Source organism: Poecilia reticulata, linkage group LG10, assembly GCF_000633615.1.
Source record: "Poecilia reticulata strain Guanapo linkage group LG10, Guppy_female_1.0+MT, whole genome shotgun sequence".
Lineage (NCBI taxonomy): Eukaryota > Metazoa > Chordata > Actinopteri > Cyprinodontiformes > Poeciliidae > Poecilia > Poecilia reticulata.
In genome coordinates this window covers 3,000,084-3,026,332 of record NC_024340.1, presented here as the reverse complement: position 1 = coordinate 3,026,332, position 26,249 = coordinate 3,000,084, and the positions used below count along the sequence as shown (strand labels likewise).

General features: G+C 39.4%; 3 protein-coding genes across 3 annotated transcripts in view; 2 read left to right on the top strand and 1 right to left on the bottom strand.

Annotated features, from left to right (window-relative positions):
• Positions 1-1,611: 1,611 nt before the first annotated feature.
• Positions 1,612-12,093, bottom strand: itk (IL2 inducible T cell kinase). The gene is made up of 17 exons (XM_008419592.1): positions 11,876-12,093; positions 11,624-11,728; positions 11,424-11,505; positions 11,185-11,310; positions 9,196-9,233; positions 8,600-8,751; positions 8,421-8,486; positions 8,249-8,303; positions 7,699-7,778; positions 7,034-7,176; positions 6,800-6,874; positions 5,069-5,237; positions 4,758-4,974; positions 4,602-4,666; positions 4,380-4,498; positions 1,942-2,099; positions 1,612-1,863 (listed from the first exon to the last, which is right to left on the bottom strand). The coding sequence occupies exons 1-17, from the start codon at positions 12,011-12,013 to the stop codon at positions 1,798-1,800; spliced, it is 1,854 nt and encodes a 617-aa protein (XP_008417814.1). The 5' UTR covers positions 12,014-12,093; the 3' UTR covers positions 1,612-1,797.
• A 1,855-nt stretch (positions 12,094-13,948) lies between these two features.
• med7 (mediator complex subunit 7) lies at positions 13,949-16,881 on the top strand. Its single transcript, XM_008419591.2, has 2 exons — positions 13,949-14,128; positions 15,338-16,881. The coding sequence occupies exon 2, from the start codon at positions 15,347-15,349 to the stop codon at positions 16,109-16,111; it is 765 nt and encodes a 254-aa protein (XP_008417813.1). The 5' UTR covers positions 13,949-14,128; positions 15,338-15,346; the 3' UTR covers positions 16,112-16,881.
• A 109-nt stretch (positions 16,882-16,990) lies between these two features.
• Positions 16,991-26,249, top strand: part of lonrf4 (LON peptidase N-terminal domain and ring finger 4) — a 13,939-nt gene continuing 4,680 nt past the window's right edge. Inside the window, exons 1-9 of the mRNA XM_008419720.2 lie at positions 16,991-18,217; positions 21,992-22,110; positions 23,489-23,611; positions 23,729-23,896; positions 23,984-24,101; positions 24,235-24,310; positions 24,534-24,648; positions 25,880-26,001; positions 26,167-26,203. Of these exons, the coding sequence (XP_008417942.1) occupies positions 17,920-18,217; positions 21,992-22,110; positions 23,489-23,611; positions 23,729-23,896; positions 23,984-24,101; positions 24,235-24,310; positions 24,534-24,648; positions 25,880-26,001; positions 26,167-26,203 (1,176 nt within the window). The 5' untranslated portion in view covers positions 16,991-17,919. The remainder of the gene's footprint in view (positions 18,218-21,991; positions 22,111-23,488; positions 23,612-23,728; positions 23,897-23,983; positions 24,102-24,234; positions 24,311-24,533; positions 24,649-25,879; positions 26,002-26,166; positions 26,204-26,249) is intronic.

Sequence of the window (26,249 nt, the reverse complement as noted above, 5' to 3'; positions counted from 1 at the left end):
TGGGAACATTTTGTTTTCAACGCATTAAAAAAAATGTAAAGTTTGACTGTTTGAACATTTGTTAAAGAGTAAATTAAGACACGTTTCCCTCCCCGCCCGCCCCCCTACCGGTTCACACTCTTTAGTTGGTTTTGGCTTGTGGTTACATACAATTTAGAAGTAGATATAACACTAAAGGTTTTATGGCGTTACTGATGTCCGAATCTGACTCAACATTGTATGGAACCTGGAGCAGAAGTGACATTTATTTCTGATCTTTTAACTCATACCTAACGCCCTCTGATCCTCTTCTGTTAAATGTAATTAAAATGGGGATAACTTACACCTTCTGCCGGCTACGAAAATGAGAAAGATCTAATGATTATTGCGGTAAAAACAAACCACCAAAAAAATAAATAAAAATAAATAAATAAACAAGTAAATCCAAAAATGTGCCCAAACAAACCAGGCATCTCCTCTTTCAAAGGGAAATTAGGATTAAGACAGCGCTTTAGATCCAAAGTGTATTTTTCTAACACATAAAGCTTATATATGACATATTTATTGTAATGTTGATTATGTATCTAATATTATTATATACAATGTATATTGCTGCAGTTTTGTGTCAATATACATTGTATATTAAGATTTTATTTGTACAGAAACATATAATGCACAGATGATTTATAGGGTAAGGGGGTCTGAGTTAACAACTTTAAACTTCTCCCTGCTCCTTTTTGAAGCAGAAAGAAACATCTTGTTTTATCTTTTACTTGTTTTTATTTCTAATTTCTTTAACTTTATTTCATTGTCCAAATTTTTTTTAGAAGTAAACAGAAACCCGTCAATAGATTTGTTTGCCTCTAATGTGCTGCAATATCACTTCAGTCCTTCGTGTTTCTTTGCTTACTCCTGTGTTTTGTTCCTTGCACGTTTCAGTTTCCAATCTTTGCCCCTTTGAGTCTTAGCCTCAGCTTCCCTGCTTTCATTCTGCCTCAGCTGTTCCACATTTCGTCTTATTACTTCATCTGGTTGTTTTGTAATTCTCTTTCACTCCTGCTTCAGTCTTCAAGCTCTTGGTGTGTCTCTTTTCTTTCTTTTTTTTGCTGGATGCCAGGGCCACATTGTCGCTGTGTGCAATTCATAGAACAGAACCAGCTTCGACCACGAACGCTGTAGAGAGGTGAATGGGTTAAGTGAGTAATTTCCTGCCCGACATAACGAATGAAACTGAATATTCAGTTGCAATCTATGTTCTCTTTTTTGTTGTTTATTTAGGCTCGTCGCTGTTCTCCATACAGGAACAAACAGAGCTGAACTGAACTAGCCTTTTGTGGTTACAGACGCAGAACTCATGTAAAAAGGTCATGTGGTGAAGAAATAGCGCAAAAGGCTCCTTTAATGGAGTCATCTGATCGGGACGGCAGAAAAATGTCCATTTCTGGACACGTCCCGTTGGGAGGAGAGACCCTGGAGCGGTTTCTGTAAGGGTCATGTATTCCTTCTGGCCGTAGAGCGCCTTGTGTAAAATTCACCCACAAAATAATGGAAACAAAGGTAATGTCAGGCAGTGAACTCACAAATGTTTCATCAAACTAATCCTGTACAGTAACCACAGAGTAAATATTATATTCATCTTTACCGGTCAACTTTATTCGACTTCTCAGAGTGGCTTACAAAGTTAAAAATGAAAATAAAGTGCAAAATCTACAAAAGTACATTTTTGACTCATTTGGAAGACCTTTTCGCAACGCGTGACAAAATAAATAAATAAATAAAATAACTGTGTTTAGACATGTTCTCAAATCTTCACTTGGTTCAGAGGTCAGATAAGGCGGCCAGTTCATGCAGCAGAACAGCGAAGGACGGACGATCTTCTGGTTTCTGAGAAACACAAACGATTACCAATCAGAGCCCTGAACTTGTACGGTTTGGCAGCTGTTTTACTGGACCTATTCCTACCTCCTTCCAGCACCACTCCATCAGCAAATAGACCGGGTTCGGGGCCAGGCGGGGCTTCAGGAGCCTCAAGCCTGCATTCAGGGACTCCACGACCTCTGCGTTAGTCCGGTTCTCGTAGGGAAGACGCCCTTCGTTGTAAATCTCCCACATGAGTACACCTGTTAATGGGTTAACAGCCACGGTCAGGTTGTCTTCTGACACGAAAACCTGTCAATCAATTTGATTCAAAGCAACAACAAAAACCCAACTCCGTCATCAAGTAATAAAATACTGTGATCTTATTGCTGCAGTCTAACAGTATCTCTACAAACATTTGGGTTTTCCAGTAACTCTCGAATGATCTATTCAGCACAAACTAAGCTCTTGGTATATTATTGGCAAATATTAAGTTACCAATATTTGCAACATTTCCCCCAACTAATACAATTATAACACAAAGTTAGTGTACAGTTGGGACATTTGGTTCACAAGATATCCTTATATGCTGATGATGTGGTTGTCTTGTAAACAAATATCTTCCAGTTTAGTCCATCCCAATTATTATTATTATTATTATTATTATTATTATTATTATTATTATTATTATTATTATTATTATTATCATTTTCAATCAATCCTATTAGGGAAGTTGTCAGTTCTTGTTTATATAAAAGAAAAAGGCAAAGCCCTAAGTGGACGGTGGAAAGTAGAGATTGCATTCTGTGTTGTGTTGGAGACGCTACATCTATCTCTGCTTCAACACACCTAAGTCATTAATGATGTCATTAATAGGAGTCTGGAAAACTTGACTGCATATGAGGAGGTAATTCAACCATTTGATTTAAGTGCGATGAATCAGGGACACACTTAAATCAAATGGAAGAAAATTTGAAGACCCCAGTTTTAGGACATCTTTGTTCTTTTTCTGAGGCATCGTAAAGGGCTTTTGTAGGATATGTCATATAGTAGCTCCTGACAAACACCATAACAAGAACAATAACAGGCACTCAGATTTGTCTTTGCAAAAACCGTGAAAATATAAATAAAAAAAACCCTACCCCCAGAAGCACTATATTTTCCCTACTTGCGTTCTGCCAAATGCTAGTTATGATTCTCTTTCAAGATTGGGGACATCTTATGTCTTCTATTTTGAAACAAACTTTCATTAATAAATAAAAAAAAAAAAAAAACAAGACATGCTCGATGTTCCAAACAAATATTTTGAACAACGATCCTGAAAGATCCCATACGTCTGTGTGAACTTTTATCCAATAACCCTTGTTATGCGGAGTCAGGCTGGCTTAATAGGAGCTATTGCATATTCTTTTTTTTTTGTTTTTAAATCTGAGTTGTGTTGATTTGCATGACAAGTAAAATCCTAATAGTTCTACCACTGAGTCCATAAAACCTGTTGACACTGCACAAAACTTTCACCTTTGTAATTTGCATGTTAGAAAATGTGAGTTCATATAAGAGACTTCCCTTTTTTTCAATGTTAGGGGTCCAGAGAATACAACTGTGTACCACAAATAACTACCAAGCTTTGACTAAATGAACTACCAGAAAGTTTTCCATGTCAGTTAGTCAGACCTGGACAAAGAGTCTGAATTAATCTGTTTTCCTTCAGTAGAGTTTCATCCATCCATCCATTTTCTTGCRCCCTTGTCCGTTGGTGGGGTCGGGAGGGTTGCTGGTGTCTATCTCCAGCTAACGTTTCGGGCGAGAGGCGGGGTCACCCTGGACAGGTCGCCAGTCTGTCGCAGGGCAACACAGAGACACACACTCACCCCTAGGGGCAATCTGGAGAGGCCAATTAACCTGACAGTCATGTTTTTGGACTGTGGGAGGAAACCGGAGTACCCGGAGAAAACCCACACATGCACAGTGAGAACAAACCCACACATGCACAGTGAGAACATGCAAACTCCATGCAGAAAGACCGGGGCCGGGAATTGAACCCAGAACCTTCTTGCTGCAAGGCAACAGCTCTACCAACTGCGCCACTGTGCAGCCCCAGTAGAGTTTCAGTTAAATTAAAATCGATTAAGGGTTTATAGGATTGGTAAAAATGCTCTCATGTTCCCAAGGTGATTCTATGATTTCTTAACTTTTTTTTTTGCAGGATAAATGCCATATTGCTAATAATATTAAGACTATTTATATATCAGAAATAAATGTACTTTCTATTGTTCTATTGACTCACTTTTTCTTATGGACCTTTGAAGGAAACATATCTTGTGTTCTACTTAACTTGCAGCTTGGTTTTACATTGAACTCAACACCAGTAAAAGATATGCAACCAGTAAAAAAAAAAAAAAGATTTTAATTTGGTCTACAGTCAAATAACCTGTAAAAACTGCTTTGAAGGCTGCAAAAAGTGGTAGAAGAGAAGTTCTGACGTTTAAAAATTAGTCAGCCTAAAAAAAACAAACTGAAAGGTTGAGCAATAGATCACACACCAAATGACCAGATGTCAGACTTGCTGCTGAACTTTGAGTATTTGATGACCTCTGGAGCTGACCATTTGACAGGGAACTTGGAGCCTTGGGAGCTTGTGTACTGATCATCGAGAACAAACCTTCAGCACACAACAGGTGGACAAAAAAAAAAAAGACAGCATTATACACACACTGTGCAATGATACAGCAAAGGAGTTTTAGCAACTGTGATGGGCAGCCCACCTGGTCATGCCAAAATCAGACACTTTCACCTCATTGTTTTTCGTGACAAGACAGTTCCTTGCAGCCTGTAAAAGCAAAGACGTGGGAAATTCTTGTAACGCCAATGGGATGCTAAACGGAGAGGCAGAAAACTCGATTTTTGCCCTTTTGGTGTACCAGATCTCTGTGGATGAAGTTGGAGCTCTCCAGGTAAGCCATCCCCTCGCTGACATCCAGGCACATTCCCAGCATCAGATCCTGAGACAAACGGCCTTTCTTCTCCCGCAGGTAGGCCGACAAACAGCCACTCTCCATGTATTCGAACACCAGACACATGGGGGAGCGTTGGGTGCACACGCCGTACAGCTGCACGAGCTTACAGTGAGACAACCTCCTGTTGAAGCGCACCCCCACACATACACACACACACGCACGAGTCAGATGACTGCTTTCATGGCACACCCAAGCCAAGCATAGGTCACACTTACATCATAACCATTGCCTCTTCTTTAAAGTCCTCGTCAGTCATGCAGTCCTCTCTAACCATCTTCACCGCCACCTTCCTGTCATTCCATTTCCCCTCCAACACCAGTCCGAACTGGCCACTGCCGATCTCCTGACCCAGGTTCAGCTCCTCCGGGTCTATCTCCCACTGATCTGTCGAGATCACCAAACAAGTGATGAAGAACCGCACTGATGATGCTGTTCATGTACGTAATGCGTAACTCCTTGTATGTTTACAAAAATCTTGTTTCTAGTCATTAAAGGACAATTAAATTTAAGCTTTTGGATTGTTTTTTTTCTGCTTTCCTACCAGGTTGTCAGGCTTTTCTTTAACAGCGTGATCTTTTAAAGTGATTAAAGGTCTTTGGGGTTGTTATTTTTTTCTAATTTTATAAAGTAAAGCAGGGGAAATACATAGTACTCAGTGTCCTTTACGAGGACAGCAATTACGAAGCCTTAGAAATGTATTTTTTTTCATTCCAGGTGCCAAGAACAAGAACACATTCTGGCTACAACACTTAAAACGCCACAAGACCTCGGGGGAAGAACTCCTGAGAAATCCACTTCCACTGCAGAATTTGTCGGTGTATTAAGTACACCTATTCTAAAACACATTTGTGGAACATGTCACAAGAAGAAAGCTTTTGCCCAGAGAATTTTTCAAAAGCAAGTTGCATGGTACTCCTTAACCAAGGCTGGACCAATTGTGTTTTTGTCTGAGTTTGTCTTTATGTGTAAAAGCCGATCTTCAAAATAATAGCAAATGACTGAACTATGCAAAATTTATATAGGTGAGACATTATGGAAACCTGCTCACAAGTAAAAAAAAAAAAAAGTCACGAGTTACCCAGCTGTCTAATTAAATGGTAACATAGTTTTACAAAAACATTATGAAGAAAATGTGTTTTGTCATTTCAGTCCTTCTCCTTTCTGCAGAAAAATGTTTTAACTGCACTTTTTTTTTTACATACAAGGTAAAAAAAAAAAAAAAGATATTATTTTAGAATAACATATTATTCCAATCAATATGTTGGAATAATATGATAGATAAACTGTGACAAAATTGTGTTTTGATAGTCAGGAAATGGTGGTACAAAGATGACAAAATGGCCAGAAAGTCAAATGGCTGAATTAAGCTCTAAATAAGATTTGCTTCTAGTGATTTAGACCTTAAATTTAGTAGAACATGTAAAAAAAAAAAAAAAGATTGCTGTTTAGAAGTCACAATAAACTTAAACTTGTAGAGTTGAATCTTTTTCAACTCTGGTTCTAAAGGCTCACAGCCCTGCATGTTTTAGACGTCTCCCTGCTTCAACAAAACCCGGTTCAGATGAATGTAGCTCAGCAAAATCCTGTTGAATTTTATTTCTATTCAGCTCTTGAGTTGAAAACTTTGGAAATCTCCACAGATTTTGTCATGTTCCCTCCACAAGCACCTCACTGGTTTACACGTGTTCATACTTTACGTGAACAAGCTTTCATTTTGTCAGAATGAAAGAATAGGAAAGAGCAGGCAAATAAAAGCTGGTAGAGAACATGAAAGACTACTTTGCTCCAGCAAGACTGCAAATCTAGCAGAACCAAAACACAGATCAAACTGTTGGGAGTGTCATCTTTTGAATAAACCACAAGAGGTCAGCAAAATCCACACTTTTTGGCAGCAGAGGACGGTCACTGAGATCGGGTTAAGTTTATACAACGGTACATCATCCAACCTGTTAAGTGGCCGGCAGTTTCCTGTGAGCTGCGCTCCCCTTTAGAGACGGCGTGTCTCAGTCTCGTTATCAGACCTGCCAGGGGAAACAAATTGCACACATCAGAGTGACGCAACAGCGATTTGGAGAAGCACGTTCATTTTACCTGAGTCATAAAATTTCGCCCCGCTAACTTATGTAATGACACATTCCTCCTTGCATGTCGGCGACGAATATCACAGAGCAGACGCTTACCAGCAGCGTTGTGTTGGTGGTAATTGATGAGCTCAGGAATGGTGCTGAACAGGTACTTCTCTGCCAAGTAAAACGCTTTCTTCTCCGTGTCGGTCTGTCTTATTTGGTAATGTTTCACTCTGGGGTTCTTCTCGCCATTAGACCTAAACATGACACATGTTTCAACACAAGCGACATTTACCATGCTTTCTGTAAAGTATTTGCCCCTTCACAAATTTCTTGCATTATTGGATGTTTTTTTTTGTTTTGTTTTTTTGCCACACTTAAATTGTTTTAAATCATCAAACAAGTCTTATTGTCATACAGCAACAACTTGAGTACAAAAAGCAGTGCTTAAATTATGATTTCATTCATTTCCTCATCTCGACACCGGGACATCCTAAATTACAAGAGAAGGACTTTAAGTCCACCTCTGACTTTGTTGAAAATAGGAAGGTTTTAGACTGGCCTAATCAAAGCCTGGACTTACATCTAATAGAGATGTTGCAGTTTCGCCCTTCAACAACAACAAAACTATGTTTAATGATCTGAAATATTTGAGCAAGGCAAAAAAAAAAAACAACAAAAAAAAACTGACAACTAAGGAGGCAAATATATTTTAAAGCACTTGTCATTTTTGGAAATTACAATAAAATTAATAAATAATAACAAGAGAGTTAACGTACCCAGGAGCTTTTGTGAAAACTGACACAGTGTAGACCCCCACCTGTCTTGAGTCACGCACCATGAACGCACCTTCTTTTCCCTGAGCACAAAGCACATAAATCACATGAAGCTTCACACCATGCCCAACCCAAAACGGTCCAGATTGTGCTTTTTATTAAATTCTATCTCCTGCTCGGACGACACTTCCAGTTCTTCAGTTCTTATAGAAGCAGATGTTGAAGATGGCAATGGACAGTTTTTTTTTTTTGTTCCCCCCTTCTGCTTGCAAAGCACAGAGAAGCAATCGGCGGCAGGAAATTCAACATTGGAGGAAACACTGTGGTTGTGAGAATTTTTTCATGTCCCACTGTCATGTCAGACTGTCAGTTTGCAGGTGCGTTAATTTTGCAAAAGCAAAATCGCTGTAGGTGGCACAGTCACAACAAAAGTGCATTTTTTCCCCCCTCCAACCCCAAACCGAGCAGGAGCAACACGCTGCTTATCGAGATTGGGTATTATTTTAAAAAACGTGGGACTTTTTTTCTGACGCCAAATTTGTCAACTTTTCACCTCTTTCAACAGCAATTCCTCTGCCTCCCATCTGCTGATGTGCTTATTGTACCATCTGCAGAAAAGGACAGGATAATAATGACCCCAAACTGGTTATACAAAGAGCAAACAAAGACTTACGCAGACGTATTTTGCGGTCAAAGTGGGCAGAGAAGGGGAAAAGTAAACTCACTCAAATCGCTCAAAGTTCTGGCCGTTTTTCTCAGCTACGAACGTGCTGGGCACAAACCCCGCGTTTCTGTTTCGGGGGTCAAGAAAACAAAAAGCAGCAGCTGAAGTACACGAAAACTGAGCTTAAAGAACAAAAACACACACGCACAAGACAGCTGTGGCCTCATGATTAAGCCCTACCCCCTGTCATCCTGCACAGTCCACCAGTCCGAGTGGGAGCTGTTGATCAGCCGATACTCCTGGTCTTTCTGAAGAGGCAAATCATCGTCTCTCTGTGGTGCGTAGTCTTGCAGAGCGATGACCATCTGATCTCCTGAGTCACTCAACCCCACCTGCACAAGATAAGACGAGCTAAGCATCAGCGCGGTGCCTTCCAATCAGAAGAAAGTTCTGATAAAATGAGCGAGAATTTATCAAACAGTTCGAAGTGAAAGAAGGTTTGCTTTTCTTTCAGCTACTGATACGCTACAGCTGAGGTGAACTTTAGCTCTGTACATACGGGCAAACCCTGGCAATCACATAAAGTGAGCAATAAAAGATAACTGAGTAAAATGGATATGAATCATGGGCCCTCTGGGTTTAGTGGGTGAAAGTCATTGCAGACTCGCCCTCCGATCATTGATTAGATGAGATGTGAAAATAGCTGGTTTGTAAACAACTAATGTGAACTGACAAACTAGAGTTAACAGAAAAAAAAAAATCTCAACAAGTTCTGCACTATTATATGACTCTTTTCAACAATATTCAGAGCACAGATAAGCTTTAGAGAGTGATACCTCTGGATCCGGCAGCCGAGGAAGAGGCTTTTTAGAAGCTGTGGGGACACAAGACATCTTAACATTAGCTGAAAATTCAAGACAGGTCTTTCTGGAAAGGAAATATGTAAGCAAGAAAGTTAAAATGAATGGGGTTTTTTTGTTGTTGTTTGTTTTGCAGAAGTTTTTATAATTACTTTGTCACATTTTAACCACAAACTTCTGCTAATTTTAATTAACTTTTTTTTTCATGACAGAGGAACATAAAGTGGCAGATAATTCATTTACATTTTTTCTTTTAAAAACATCACAGACCAAATTCTAAACCCCGGTGCAACAGTCAGGCTCCCACAGCTGCTCTTCTTCTGTGCCTGGTAGCTCTATTGTTATGTTTTAGTGCCAACAAAGAGGGTAGAGTACCCAAAAAATGTACGCAAGTAAGAGTAACACTAGTTCGACATKTATTATTCAACTAAAGGTTAAAAGAAGTCATTTGAGAAATCACTCCAAGTAAGAGTAAAAAGTATCTGGTAAAATGCCTACTCAACTTCTAAATAACTGATCAAAACATTTGATTCAATGTTGAAAAAATATGTAATTAGACATCATTTGTGATGGGAAAAATGAAAAGATTACATTTTAAAGGTTGGAAATATATACAGGCGGCCCACAAACTCATCAGTGCAAAAAACACTAGCAAAAAAGATTTTGCCTGGTCATTCGTTTGTTTTACGACCTTGGCCATTCTGGTGAGAAATCTGGTTTAATTAAAGACATAGAAAATAATTGCAAAGTCTGCCCTGGCGTAAGTGTATTCCAAATTGCACCATGCAGCACGTGTTTTGGCTGAGCCGTCCTAAAATCTGAACACGCTTTGACCTAAATCAGTCCGTTGCCGCTTTGACTACATGCTTGGCTATATTGTTCTGTATGAAGATCAACTTTCATCTGAGTTGCAGTCTTTTTTCCTCCTCTAATAGACCTTCTTCTAGAACCAACCTGGCTTTAGTTTCACCAATCTACTGATAAACTGACCGGCTATGCAGTCTGTGCTGGAACAAACAAACCTTGCGTGCTCCTAGATATAAGAGCTCCTCCTGTACACTGAAGAGGAAGATCCCTGATTTCCACAACTGATTCCTTGCTGCTGCGGAGTTGTGTCAGAAAAAAAATGCAGCAGACAGTAAACGAAAACAATGAATCCAGATTTGGACGATTCAAGAACTCAAAAGAACACAAAAACCAGATCTTGGCTACAGCAGCCGCTGTAATGCAAAATTTTACAAAAAACATTTCTGACACTGCTTTTACATTTGCTTTAGGTCACCTTTGATTGGAGAGAGAGCTAAATCAGCGGTTGATATATTCGTCACAGTGACCACTGGCCACCGATTCAAGTTCATGACAAGATATTTTCCTTCACGATGAGGGATAATGTCTAAGATGGGACATAATCAGACATTGTGAACCAGCTTAAGTTTTCCCACATGCATTACGTTTTTGCATGTCAGCCAATAAAAAAGTATTTCTGATCTCGTGGGACCAAATGTTTTGCTGATTCACCTWCATGACCTGAGGCAAACTGCAAATGTGACTTCCCATGGCCTTCTTTCAACAGCGACTTTCTACTTTCCTCATTTCTATAAAGGCTATACATACATAGTGTAGCCATAAATGTCCTGGAGACAGAATGTCCCAACCCCAGACGTAGCTCTTTGCATAATCGATTAATCGATTACTACTTTTTTTTTTTTTAAATCTTCAGATAGGTTTCACGCACAGCCAAATCTCCTACGTTGAGGTTTGTTGTTGTSATGTGACAAAATGTAGAGAACAGCTCAAGCCACTGCATTTAATCACACGTTCAAAAGCTCACAGAAAATGATTTTTTTGTTTTTTCTGAAGCTTATTATTTATTATCCGTTTGTGTGTTCATGTTTCGAATAGTCATGTAACGCCTTGCCGAAAACGTGCATTCAACAAGGAGGCGAAAAAGAAACGAAAACGAACCGTAACCCTCSGGGTCGTAGAGCTGACAGCCTGAYGCCAGTTTCTCATTTTGTTGGCAGCACCTCCATTTTCCTTCCATCCAGAAGTTTGGGTGGAACTTTGGAACCAAGCTGTTGTGTTTCGTCTCTGCGTTCAGTAGGAAAAACAAAAAAAAACAAAACCCCATTGCAAGCAGCTGTCAATGAATGAATTTGCACCACTCTAATTTGTGATTATTTGTCAGTGAAGAAATAAATTACCCTCTTTAAGAGCTCGGACCCATCTCTGACGGCAGTCGTTGTCTGGCGCAAATACGTAGAGGTAATAATTGTCATGAAATACCTGCAAAGACGTCAGCATTTTTTTTTTTTTTTGTTTGTTTGCTTTTACTTTTGCATATAACACACGCAGTGTACATTTTTGCAGTTTAGTATATTCTGGGTGAAATGACTGCGTTTACCTGAAAGGGGTACTTGTAGTTGCATGGTATAGGGGCGTCACTCAACACGATCTCCACACACTTAATCCTGGACAGTTCGATGCAACCTTTCAGCATGGGTTTTTTCTGAAAGGAACATTGCTCCTCACGTTATGGGGGGAATACATCCTCTGATGCAAGCCACTGAAATCGCGAGTGGCATTCGAAATGCTACATTTCCCCCACCAAGCTCCCTTGATGTCAATTTGAAAATGAAGTCAAGTGAGGACTTACCCCGGGACGACGTTCAGAATACTTCAGGTCTTGAGTGTCTAACACAAAGAACCTCTCTTTGTAGTTACTCGGTGACGTTCTTTTCTTTTGCTGAGATTTTTTAATCATAGTTCCCTTCAAAATCACCCTGGGGAACATTTTGAACAGCTTCGAAGAATGCAGCGCGCAACACTGGATGGTTTTGTCATGGGTTCGAGTTTCAGTGTGCCTCGCAGTGACAAAAAAAAAAAAAAAAAAAAAAAAAAGTTGTGGATGATAACTCTCTAGATGCGTGGAGCTTCCGGCATGAAGCTGCAGCACACAGTCAACCACATCCTTGCGGCAACAAATAGATTGCACAAAACGACACACAACACACACATGCACTTTTACTTACATGTGTTGAAAGGAAATATTTTCTGAAATGCTAAACAGAAATCTGTTTAGCATGCACTCTTTAAATGTGCTCAGGGAATATTTACCACTGAGGAAACAAGCGTGTTCATTGGTGATATTTCTTAAGCAGAGCAGAAATGTTTTGTTACACAGCTATGCGTGTGTGTGTGTGTGTGTGTGTGTGTGTGTTTGTGTCCGTGTTTGTCAGGGTGTAAAAATGATAATTGGACAAGTATATTTTAATATCAGTCTCAACAATAATAGTTGTAAATAAATCATTTTAAAACTAGCAAAAAAAAATAAAAATAAAATTACATAAATCAATAACACTTTCTGCAAAATAGGAAAAAGGAGGCACGTCACATCATTGGGACAGTAAGTGTTTTAGAAATAAGAGCCATTCATGTTCCATTCTTATTGCTAAGCGCAGATTTAAAAAATGTCTAAAACAATATACAAAATAACGGACACCGCAAAAATCTGAGAAATGATGTATTTCTTTAAGTAGCTCAAATGTACAAAACTTTTATGATTTGAATGTTTTGGTTTACAGATTCATTTCCTAAACTACACCTTTGTTTTATTACCATATCGCAATGTTAGTTTGTTGTGGAGAATGTAAAAGTAAAGTAAATTGGACACTAAAATGATTTTTGCATTTTGATTTTAAGACAATACTAAGAATTTTTGTGGCCCATGAGTGCTTTCAACTTTACAATGGCAATCATGGCAAAAAAATAAATAAATGCATCTGAGATACAAGTTTTTAAATAAAAGTGCCAGGACTTCTTGAATAACGTCCTTCGGAATGATGAGTGTAAAACTGAATTATCTGGATATAGTATGCTTAGTATAAACTTTATGGAGCATTCCAGGAAAGCCATCTTATGCCAACTGTGAAGCATGGAGGTGGACGTGTCATGGTTTGGGGATGCTTTACTGCTGCACGTCAAAAAGTGATGAGTGGGGCAAACTTTCCTCAGAATAAAATGACAGACGGATAGTTACAAGAAGCTGCTTTCTGAATAATGTTCAGGGAATAGGAGGGGCTAGGGTGTCTGAATCCCTACTTTGGCATCCTTAGAATCCTTATCTTTGTTGATTTCTTTTGTTTAATAAGAGGGCAAAGTTAACATTATGAAATTATTTTTGAACTCTTTTATTCAGAGATAAAACACAGATTAAAAAAATATTTTAACATTTCTTTACTCTTTAGTCTTAAATTATGACTCTGGAATTAAATATGATTTATAAAATGCTTTTTACCCTTCTTGCGAGGGTGTCACTGTGGCTGTTGTTGCACTGGCTAAAAATAAACAATATTTACATTTATTCTCTAGAGTGAGAAACACATTATTAAGGAAGTTATATAAAACACACTATGCACGTTTGTGTTATGTGAGCAAGAGTAAGTTTTTTTTTTTAATTAATTAAGAAAAGAGGCTGTAATGAAACGTAGGCTTTTAGATGGGACAGTGCACTCAAAATGTATTAGTTGTTTTTTATTATTCCTAATCACGGTCTAAAAATACAATTCTCCGTACTTTTTATTCGTTTCCTCATAAGTTCATTTAAAAGTCAAATTAGTCTCATAAATAGATGACAACACACGGCTAGCACTGCAGTAATAGAATTCTGATTCACAATGCAGATCCAAATCAACGTTCATTTATTTCTTCCTTCCTTCAGCCACTGTCCAATCCGCGCTCTGGAAACTGTCACGAGCTCAGTTCAGCCAATAAAATGTGAATCGAAACAGCCGTCGTGCTCTGCTAGGAGCTAGGCATCTTAGCTAGTTCGGGGCTAATGGTTGAAAAATATTTTAGGTCGTTTAAAGTCTGCATTCAGCTCTCACTGTACTGAGGAGTCGCTCGTAAGGTGCGTAGAAACATATTTTTACTTACCTTTGTAAGTAGTTCGCTTTATTTTACTTACAGGATATAGCTATTTAGCCGAAGCTAGTTGTGACTGTAGCCTTTAATGGATTTCAGTTAAAAGTTTAGCGTCTAATGTTAGCGTCCTCTTGGAGATGTCGCAATGATTTTCTACAACCAAGTTTTTTTTTATGTATAAACAACAGTATGGCTTTGTAGACTCTTGTTAAAATGTGTAGATTATGTGGCTTGCTTCAGTTATCGAAGATACGGCAGTTGTGTGTGATTCTAATATTAAACCGCCGACGGGTAATTTGAAATTTTGTACATTATACTATTGCACCTCTAAACTAGAAAGCTTTTCTTACTTGTTAATATGGATTAGTTAGCGTGAGACTCCTGCTGTACTTTTATTTTGCTTTTTTTAGAAAATCAGAGATGTGAGAAATTAGAATGGCTCATGTTTTGCAACCACAATATCCGTTTATAAAAAAATTTAAACAGCCACTTGGAAAACCTACTACTACCCATTGAGTTGCGAAAAAACACCTGTGCAAACTATTAATAAAAATATACTCATTATATAGGGTTTAATTTTGTTTAAATATTATGTTTGTGTTTCATGAAAACTCAAAAGAAAAACTGTTAAAACTAGATTTAAAACAATAAAATGTTAAATGTTCAATTAATGGCTGAGCAGATAAAAAGGGAAAAAACATCCCCAATTTAATTGGGGAAAAAAAACAACATGGTACTTGGTGCAAAAAGTATAAATATTCTATTGTGCGTCTATGTATGTATATATATATATATATATATATATATGTGTGTATGTATGTATATATGTATATATATATATGTGTGTGTATGTAAAAGACTGTGTTGCTTTAACTAGACTCTATAATTATGTGGTACTTTATATCAGTTACATAAAGCCACAGTAAAGTACAATCAACTTTATGTTCTTTGTAACAAAGATTCATGTTAGTAATAGAACAGCTTGCGAAGTTGTTGCAGTAATAGCTTTCTTTGCGGACTAATTTAATAGAATACATTAGAAAAGCATTTTAAACGCATCCATGTTAAACGCAGACAAAAAAGACAAAAATAACCATTGATACTTTCAAGTGAAGCTGCTCACACAAAAGGGAAGGAATGTCTGAAATGAGCCTTTCTAATCGACACGTGTCCTCTTTGTGGCTTTGTTGTTCAGGTTGACATCATGGGTGAACCGCAGCAGGTCAGCGCCCTGCCTCCGCCGCCGACGCAGTACATCAAAGAGTACACAGATGAAAACATCCGCAAAGGCCTGGCCCCCAAGCCGCCGCCGCCCATCAGAGACCATTACATGATGTTTGGCAACCAGTTCCAGTGTGACGACCTCATCATCCGTCCCCTGGAGAGCCAGGGCATCGAGAGGCTTCACCCTATGCAGTTTGACCACAAGCGGGAGCTCAAGAAGCTGAACATGTCCATTCTTGTGAACTTCCTGGACTTGCTGGACATCCTCATTAAAAGCCCGGGCAGCATAAAGCGGGAGGAGAAGCTGGAAGACATAAAGCTTCTGTTTGTCCACATGCACCACCTGATTAACGAGTACCGGCCCCACCAAGCCAGGGAGACGCTAAGGGTGATGATGGAGGTGCAGAAGAGGCAGAGGCTGGAGACGGCCGAAAGGTTCCAGAAACATCTGGAAAGAGTGGTGGAGATGATCCAGGGGTGCCTCGCTTCCTTACCTGACGACTTGCCCCAGTCGGAGGGTTCGGATGTTGCTTGCGGTGGGACTAAGAGTTCGTCTGCGGGGCCCAGTTTTGGTTGTTCTTCCGGACAGGCCCCCATGCTGAAAAGCGAACCGACAGACGTGGAGGAAACGGGTTCCAGCTGCATGGGAGCCGGAGTCCTGGACAAAAACACTGCTAGCTTAAAAAGGGACAAAACATGGGACAAGGACGCCGCCATGTGTAGTATAATTGATGAAATAGCTTAAAATAGACGATTTAAGTTTTCTTGTTACTTTTTGTACTCTTGAATTATGTCTCCACTTCTTCTGTGAGACATTTCTTGCATCCTCTAGCTTTTATTTGATTTATTAAGATTATGTCCACTTAGGGAGTATGTCCACTTAGGGAATTTGAATCTGTAGATAGTTAATGTTCTCAGTTTCAAGGTTTATTTTTCTGTGAGACTCGATAAATTTCCAACTGCTGTTCACTCCTGCCACAACTGTTTGATTCAGCGTCCTACATATAAAGGTGCATTATCTCTGTCACCATGACTTGCACGTCATGTAATTCAGTGAAGTCACCATAAGGTCAGTTCCTGCACGCCTGTTGCGTGCAACTCGCTTTTCGTGCTGCCTCTGTGGGCCCGGCTTTTATTGCACACCGCCGCTGTTGAGAGAAACGCTCGTTTTTTATGGAAAAGCGACTGCAAGTCTTCATGTGTTCAGTTATGAAAGGTTGCGTGCATGCATCACACCGTGCACATGGCAGCACGGGAGAAGGATCTAAGAGGATGAATCTGCATGGTGAGTCATAATGGGTCTGAATCTGCGGAGAATAAAAATGCAAAGCTTTGCAGTCGTGCAAATACGTGGCATTGTGACCGAGGAGGTTTTCTGGTGTTGTTTTGCAAAGATGGAGGGGAAATAAATCTGGGAAAGAGGTTAGAAATCTGCGTTTGATTTTCACATTTAAAGCTTGAATGACCCTGAACGGTGACACAAAAAAACTTTGATGTTCATCAACGCAGAGATTTTGTACCCCTGTTGTTACTACAAGAAAATCCAAATGGGACACAATCTGGATCCAGGTGAAACATTACAAAAAACATCAGAAATGAGTCACATAAAAGAAAACTAGTTTTATTCATCATTGAATGAAGAATAAAATATGCAATAGGAAAAAGAAATACACATGATGGGCTTAATCATGTGAGCTTTCTCCTGTCCATTGAGTGTTTAGATAATCAAGAAGCAAACAAGATTGATGTGATGATCAGGCAGGATGTCGTTATCTTCTGCTGGGATTCCCTTCACTGTGTCAAGTTAATGTAGCAATGCTGAGCTTTTTTGAATCATGAAACTCCACAACTGTTTTGAACGCGACATGGCGTTTCTATAAAACAGAGGTTTATAGTATATCGAATTAGAAAAAAAAAAGGACTTTAGTCGCAAAAAACGGGTTATGAAACACGGGATCCTTGGGTTTCACAACAGGGCTGAAAGCGGCGCTCTCGTCCAATCGTGAAGCCTGCTGCGGCGTCACGTGACTTTTATTTATGTAACGTAATGGGGTTACACAGTAACTGAGCTTCGTGGCTCTGGATACGTTGCTACAGAGGTTAAAAACGGACAGGGACACCTAATTAAGGGAAGGAAACAGTAAATGTGCGCTTTCATTGACCCAGCTGTTCGGTCCGGTTGGCCCGGTGCTGTTTGGAGTTTGGAGCGTCGAGGCGAGCGGTGCGTCGCACTGGGAGTTGCAGTGTCCATTTAAACTGTCTGAGAAAGGGAAGATGCTGCTCGAGCCGAACCAAAGACTCRCCAAATGTTCGAAAAGACAATGTCAATGAATAGCTTCGGTTTGAAAAGTGAATCTAAAAAGGTGAGCTCTTGAGGGGGTCGGGGAGGAGGGGAGACTCACAAACCAGTCTGTTCGCTGGTCGCCGGTATGTTACTTGAAAGCACTGTGCAATATTGACCCCCTCCTTGGTCTCCCCCTTTGGGTCTGCTTTGACGGGACAAAGCTTGAAACTCTTCCCGCGCCGCATCGTTCAGAAACGCAGGTTTGACTCATGGATCTGCTGGAGTGCCCGCACTGTCTCTTCCCGATGTGCGAGCCGGTGACCGTGCCGTGCGGCCACACGTTCTGCCGGAGGTGCGTGGGGGGCTACCTCCCCTCCAAATGCCCGCTGTGCAAAGAGAGGCTGAAACAAAAGGAGGCGAGGAGCACCAAGAACAACGTTCTGCTCATCGGGGTCATCGAAAAGTGCTGGCCCGACGAGACGAGAGTGAAGTGCCAAATCCAGGAGAAGCTCAAAGCGAACGAGTTCACGGAAGCTTTACGCATGGCCAATGAGGGGCTGCATTTAGGTAAGGCAGTGAGACCGTTCTGCGCGTGCTTTTTTATAGATCCCCGCKGCATAACATGCATGTCAAGTGTCTGAATGTGGACCACAGATAAGTGGGRTGATGGCAGAAAAGTGATGCTTTAAAGGCGTATAATTAAGATTTTAATCATCTACAAYAGACTTTTAGCTGTATGATGAGCCGGCCTCAAGTATAAACAAAAYAAGTCATTGCTTGTGGACTCCAGACCAGTAGAGGGCCCCCAAGAGCGCTTGGCTTCCTATGCAAAATAGTGTTTGTTGCTATAGACATTGAAGATTGGTTTCATTAACCGGGCACAGTTTTGYTTTATTTTTCTAGATTTTAAGCATTCATTTGCAGTATTTAGACAGAAAACCCGTATGACTCTGTTGAGGACTAGCGGCTTCTGTTTATAGGGTGCTACACCTCTAATCCACTATACATACTGCTGCTTTTAAAATGTATTTATTTATTTATTTTACTTTACATGCTCATGTGCCGACAAATTGGAAGTGGGGCTCTAAATCAAATTAGGCTTATAGAGTTTCTTGCAAGCTGAGGTCGAAAGGTCGAATGTATAATAATTTAACGGCATACAGGTCAAAGACTATTAATGTAGGAAATAAGCACATAAAAAAAAACCTCTTCACTTTTAGTCTAGCTCAAGTGTTGACGCGGCAGTCATGTTTTAACATTTTCCCCATCTGTCCTTGACAGTCACACACGCTGTGACAAATGCTGTCAGAAGCGAAGAGAGCAGATGACTWGCAATCACAACATTTGGCACAAGTTGAGGAGGCTTATCTGTTTCTATAGGGTTCCCATTTTCCTCCATCAAAAAACCCCAAAAAACTAACAAAAAACATAAAATGTAGACATTTTTCTACAGSATGTGGAATWTTTTTTTTTGCCAAAACCTCCACCATCCTGCGTACACTTGCTCATCTTCTGCTGTTGGCCTGATTTGGTGCATGAGACTATGTGGAATCTAAAAGGGACAACTTCTGCCCCAGATATGTTCTTCATGTCGGGCATCCCAGGGATTGGAGAGCGATAGTTTGCACTACAGTGAATTAGCCTGCCGATGTGCCATGCAGACCCTGCCTAGCCCATTAAATACATCTCCCACTCATGCTCCACTATCATGTAATGTTATGCAATGAGGTTTGTGCACATTCATGCATCGTTTTCCTTCCTTGAAGGCTAATGGTTGAACCTGTTTCTTTCTCTTTGTTTTTAAAAGCAATGGCATTTCCCATGTGCTGAGTCAGTGTTTGTGATSCTCTGCTCGATATAAACAGGACTTGTGTAACAGTTTTAGGTAACAGACACTCTACAAATTAGTGTAACATGTATTAAAGCTGCTATGTAGTAGTCAGTCAGTTTTCCAATTTGTTTTGCTGCTTTATTAATTATTATTTAACAAACTTAAAAACCTCCCCTCCCAAAATATTGTTTCCACACGTAGAGAGATCCCGGATCCGGATCAGAGGTCGTTCTGACACGTCCATTTGTWGCTTTTTTTTTGTGTGTGTGTGCATGTTTTTATCTTAACTCCTCATTCAAAGGCACTTACTTATTTTGGATGGCTGCAACAAAAATGTTTAAACTGCAACAGTTGGAAATATTTGTTGAAGACTGTTGGAGAAARYRGAAATGGTCAGATTTCATTATTTGATCTACAGAGAAATGAGCYCTAGTGATCATTTCAAGCAAAGTTATTCAAATATTGAGCTTCAGCATGTTTTGTTGCAACAATTTCTAYGTGTTGTTGATGTTTTYTTCCTCTCCTGGAACCAAACTCTATTCCTAAAAATGAACTCCATGTTTAAAAGGCAAATTTATAATTATAGCACCATTCATACACAAGGCAATCCAAGTTTTTTTTTTAAATAGGAAATCGAACAAAGACAATAAAAACAWTTCGTTTTATTAAAACAAAAATAGATCTTTACATGTCAAACAAATAACAAACAGCTTTGCATTGTTTTAAAAGCCAAACCTAAATTCAGATTTAATTTTAAATTTACGGTAAATCCCAATCTAATAATTTTCTTCCTTCAATCACTTGTCAATTATCTTGCAAGCATCTCATTGGTCGGATTCTGTGATCGGTAGCTGCAAAAGCCAAAAATGTTTTGAATCCTGAATGAAATGARCCGAAGGGTTAAATTATGTCAAAGTAAAAAGTCAGTTCAGCAGCTTGCAAAACGTGCAATATTTGTGAAGAAGCTAATCTAATGTACGATTGTCTAACTCTGAACAAGCAACAGAATAAATTCTATCAAAAGCAAACTTCTGCTAATCAACTAATGACGCCCGAAAGCAGAAGTCTTCCTTCCTAAAATAACTAAAACACYCTGGTATAGAGAATGAAATAGTAACAGCTACAAAAAAAAAAAAACACACACAACCCCAAATAACCCCTCTGGATTTATCTGATAGCGAGACGCTCAGCAAACTTTCAGATTTCCGTTCACACATTCTGAGTCAGCAAACAGGACTTCAGCTCCTTCTTATTCAGTACCACGTCAGAATGGTCATCTTACCCAACAAACATTAACGTAAGAGGAGCAGAAAATCAAAAAGGGCAACTTTGTCATTCTTAGCTTCCCATTTTAACTTCCTATTATTTTAAAAATACATGAAACTTRGGGATATTTATCCAGAGCATCTTTAGAATGATATAAACCACACCAAACTGATTATCAGCAACAACAACAACAACAAAAAACAAGAAAGACAGCAGTTGATGAACAGAGACAACAGACGGGAAAGAAGAGCAGATAAATATGGTTGCTAAGACTAACGAAACACACTGAGCAACCCGTCATCCGTAAAATCCTCTGCATCRTCATTCAAGATGAGAAATTTGCGCAGAGCTTCCCTTCGACTGCYGTCTTCACCGTCATCGACTTTATCACCAAAACAATCCAAAGGTTTCCTGCAGTTTCTGAAGCACGGGCAAAATTCCCAGTGGCCCAAAGTCATTTAACACAGATATGCTGATCGGCTGAATATTTATTATTACTTTCCTAGAGCAACCATAAGTGATTGGCTATTTAGCTCTATAAATAATGAATGAGAGTCACTTGGTGGAAATTACCGGGTAAATAACTCAGATTGCATGTTGGTGCACATTGCTAAGAAAAACTGACATTGATCATGTTTTTTTAAATTTATTTTATTTTTTTTAAAGTATGTACATTTTTAGATTTTCTTTTTCTCTCCACGTCTGACACATGTGAGAGGGTGGCGCCCCCTGTGGACCAACTACCGCTAAATATAATTAGTCTAAAATTAGACTACTGGGAATTAGAATAATGCCTTTTATGGCTGAATTYATCGTGCCATCGGAGTGTCTTTGGAGTCGTAAGGTTGTTCTAATGCAACTTTAATGCTTCAGAAGCTGTATGCAAATGTGCCAGTTATTCAGATTGCTCTGAGATTTTTTTTTTTTTCTTAGTCTGCTTTACGTATCATTTGAAATATTATTCACTGCCTTGATTCACTGCCTGCCTGGGTTTTTAGTGACGGCGTAGATTTGTTCAAATAAAAATAGATCACTGTGAAAATCCACAGCTGGATAACAGATTGAATCCTTAAAAAAAAAAAAAATCCCTCCTGCTAATAGAGCTTAAAAAATTGACCTGCTTACAAGTCACATCTGGCAGTCTAATTTAAGAACTGTGCAGATGCTGCCGCATAACTCGTATCTGTTGCCACTTGTTCAGACTGATGCATGCTCCTGTCTGCTTCCTTCCCGCTCACTCCTAGTCCCAGACAATCAGAGTTTGAAGTTGTTCAGAACCGAAGCTAACCTGGGCCTGCTGCGGTTCGCCGATGCTCTGACGGACCTCGACTACCTCTGCTGCCTTCAACCCAACTGGACAGAAGTGAGAAATAAGCCCTCTTTCTCCACACATTGTCATTAGATGTTTTCATTTTCGTCTATGTAATGAAATAGTCGCCAGATAGTTGGTTATTGTGGCTTAACCAGAGTGAGAATATAAAGAACATGACTATGTCGTGTTACACTGAGATCATTTCCCCTGCTGTCAATTAGTCGCCTCAAGGTATTTTCATTAAAAATATTTAACTGACATCATTTTGATTACAATCTCGTAACCCCTAATGTACATGCGCAGCAGGAAGTCACACTTCCACACTAAACGCATAACAACACTATTTTGATCTTAATAGTTGATGTTTAAACAGCTCACAATAGATTCCTCTATGAAATTTGGTCTCATTTGTATGTGGCCATTCGTGGTAATATTGCCACAGCAATTCAGTGAAAGCATTTCCTGAATGTAACCCAAAACATTTAGTTTTGTAACGTAAATGCAATGACACGTAACCAGAAAAGTGCGCATTCCCTCTTCTCTTTTCACCCCAGAGCTCTAAGCAATTCCAGTGAGCCATTTTAAAAAAATTTTTTTTTTTTTTTTGCTGCTTCTATTAAGGTTATGTCACACTCGGCGTTATGCAAACAGCTACTTATGTCATAACTTTGCTTAATAACTCTGTGCTGGTGTGCAAAATTGCTGAAAGGTTATGTACGCGGTGCACAGTCATTTGACTTGTTTGGTTTTATTTGTTATGTCACATCACCAGCAGTTCAACTGACAACGTCGGACAGTGCAGATCAGACAGGACTTAAAATAAGGAAGAAAAGCTTTATGCAATAAACTTGAATAACGTGTGTTTATCTAGGGCATTATGACACATACAGATAGAAAGAAAAAATGTTAGCAGTCATGGTTAAGATGCACAAATATGCTTCAGATAACATTTACTTTTTTGTAGTAACATGAAAATCCAGCCTTTAATTTAGGYGCATTTGCACTGTGGGACAAAAGAATGCATTTATTTMTGAAATAATTGTAACACAGGTAAAAATGTTGGTATTCAACCTTTTCTTTTGCAATTTATACTTTATGTTAAAGTGAATCTGAGTCTGTAGGAACTTCTGAATTTTAACCCACGACTTCATGTTTTTCTGGGGGATAATTAGAACAAGGATCACTTTTTTTAGCTCCTGGTCACTATGGTTGCGTGAGGACGACATATATTTATTTCTCTACAACAGCAGTATATGACATTAATCTGTTCTACCATAGCAACTCTACTGGGACTTACCTCGTGCTTACTGTAAAGTTAAGTGGCGTGGAAGCTGAACTCGTACAAATACAAGGACTTTTTTTTACAAAAAAATAATAAAAATTAAGTTGACTCCTCCAGAAAACTGATTGTTCTGTTCGGTTTGCGCAGGGCTTTTTTCGTAAAGGGAATGTGCTGCTGGAAATGGGTCAGCAGAAGGAAGCCCTGATCCAGTTCCACCGTTGCCTAAAACTCCAAGCTGACTTTGTTCCTGCAAAGAGCCAGATCAAGAAGGTTCGGTTGCATTTCAAGTTAGATTTTCCAAAAGGAACTAAAGACGTGAAATCTCTTAAGCTACTGCAGTGCTATAGAAATGCACCCCCGTTTTTACTGTTTAACCCAAAACGACAGGTCCTGCAGGAAGAGGGGGTAGCCATGCCAGAGGAGGTGCCATGCATTCTGCAACTGGTTTCCGAGTTCTTGACAGATCCCTGCCCCATCACCTCCCTCAGCGGCTCTCAGGTGCCGACACAAGGAGAAGCCAAGCACCCAAACGCAGACARGAGAGAAGCACACAAGGTGAAGGCGATATTTAGCTGCTGAGGCGACRAAAATGTTAAAATCAACCCTGGCCTAATGAGAGTGCGTGTCGTTTCTGGCTCCAAGATGAAGCATGACGCAGGTACCGAGTGCTGCCTCAGCCTCTGCCAAGCTGTTTCCTTTCTGCCTGCTGCCGAGGAAGACGAGGAAATGATGATGAGGAAGGACGAGTGCCAAGGTAGAGGTAAGCCGAAGCACAGCCAGAAAGACGTATGATGATTTTCACCAGACCTCTTGTSAGCRTTGGTTTGAACTAACTGTGGAACTAATTTTTCCATCCTTTAAACTAACTTCTTACAACCTTCTGTCGGTCTTAGGTGAAAGTCAAGCGCACAGAGAGGAAACGCTGGCTGTGCTCACCGTGTCAGACTTTGAGTGCCCTCTCTGCATAAGGTCAGTGTCCTCCTAAGCTCCCTGTAATCCATAATGCATCACTGCTTGCAGTTTGTCTCTTCTGGAGAWCWACATCCGTCTGATTCCATTYGYCCTCCCCTTGGTTAATGTTTGGCTACCTCACAGACTGTAAACAAACGTAAAAGCATTAGTAGCGTAATYTTTCRTCCTCCGCTGAGCTGTTTTTAACTAGGTCTTGTATCCGCCACTCTGTCATTTGCAGGCTGTTTTTTGAGCCTGTCACAACTCCCTGTGGTCACACTTTCTGCAAAAACTGCATCGAGAGGAGTCTGGACCACAACGTACGGTGTCCACTCTGCAAACAGCCGCTGCAAGAGGTAACCAATGAACGGAAAATGGTTTTTATTTTTTTATTTTTCTTCTTGCGATTAAATCCAAATGGATCCTGTATGTGCGCCTCATAAAGATCTCTACTTTATGARATTTCCTCATGGTTTTTGCCTCACTCTGTACGTTACTTGTAAAAAAAAAAAAAAAAACATCACACAATCGCTTGAAAACACGATCACGTCAAAAGCCAAAGAATTGTAAAATCCAGAAAAAATATACTCTCTCCTGCTCGGATCCCTTTTAAACATTTGTCTTTCCATGAAACTGACCTTTAAATGTGTTAATAATTTCGTCCCAGAGGGAATTTTGAATCAAATCCGTAAATGGATCATAGATGCTGTGAGATCACAGATGAAACATCATTTCGATGGTCATTTAAAAAGRACCCAGATTTGGAATAGTTTGCCACGATTAACTGAATAATTAACTAGCTCTAGAGGCTTTTTACATCTCATGTGAAAGACATTCAAACATGTGAACAATAAAACTTGCAAARCTCACATTGCTCAGCTATTTATAGAGGTTGTTACCTTCATTAATTTTATTGGATKTTCTTTTTTATCAGTCTTAAAACGGGTTCTTTGTGTTAAAAGTTTAAAAGTTAACTTCTATACCCTACAGACTGGGCCTGTGGACTAACTTTTAGCTGGGGGACCTAAGGACGTTTTGAATGTCATATTATTTTCTCTTTTTCCTGATCAAATATATTTGAAGAAAATATATATAACATATTCAATTAGGATGGACAGATGAAGAATTTACATGGATATTCTTTCAACATTTGGTTTCTAACAGATGGAAAATAACTCAGTCCACCTTTGATCAACACAGAGCTCAAGTTTTTTCTCACCTAAAATAMATTTGAAGTTCAACATGGCATACTGCCACCTAGTGGGAATATGACGAAAGTCACCACACACTACTCTAACCCTATGTCTAGAATTGTCTTTATTCTTCTTTAAATAAGTAACAGCTCATTGTTATTGTGAATGTAGCAATACAGTCACTATTKTCCAAGTCACAAAAAGGTTAAAGTGAACCATAAAGGTCAACTTAATTCATTTTAAAAGTAATTGCTCACTGTTAAACATGATGCGAATGATTTATTGTACCTATTAAAGCTAGAAAAACAAAGAAAAACATTGAAATAGTTTATGGTTTTATTGCAGTTTTATCAACAATAACTGTGTCCTCTTTTTTTTCTCTCTCTCTCCACAGTACTTAAAAAACCGAAAGTACAACCCCACAACTCTTCTGCAGAACATCATGGAGCAACTTTTCCCCTCTCAGTTGGCTGAAAGGAAACAGGTTCACGATGCAGAGATGGCTGAACTTTCCAAGTAGGCAACTGGCTAGGATTGTTTGATTAAATTAACATATTGTTGCCATAAAAACCACTCCCACTTTCAATTTGACATATTCTGTTATTMAACAGAAAAATATCCTAATCTGTTTTTACGTTTTTWAAAAAAATGTAAAAATAARAAGTTGTGACCGTCTGGTAGCTCCACTTATTGGCACTTTGTTGAAGCATCTTCTTGTGTACAACACCTACCGTTAAGGCTGCTGAATCTGATTTACCAGAAAT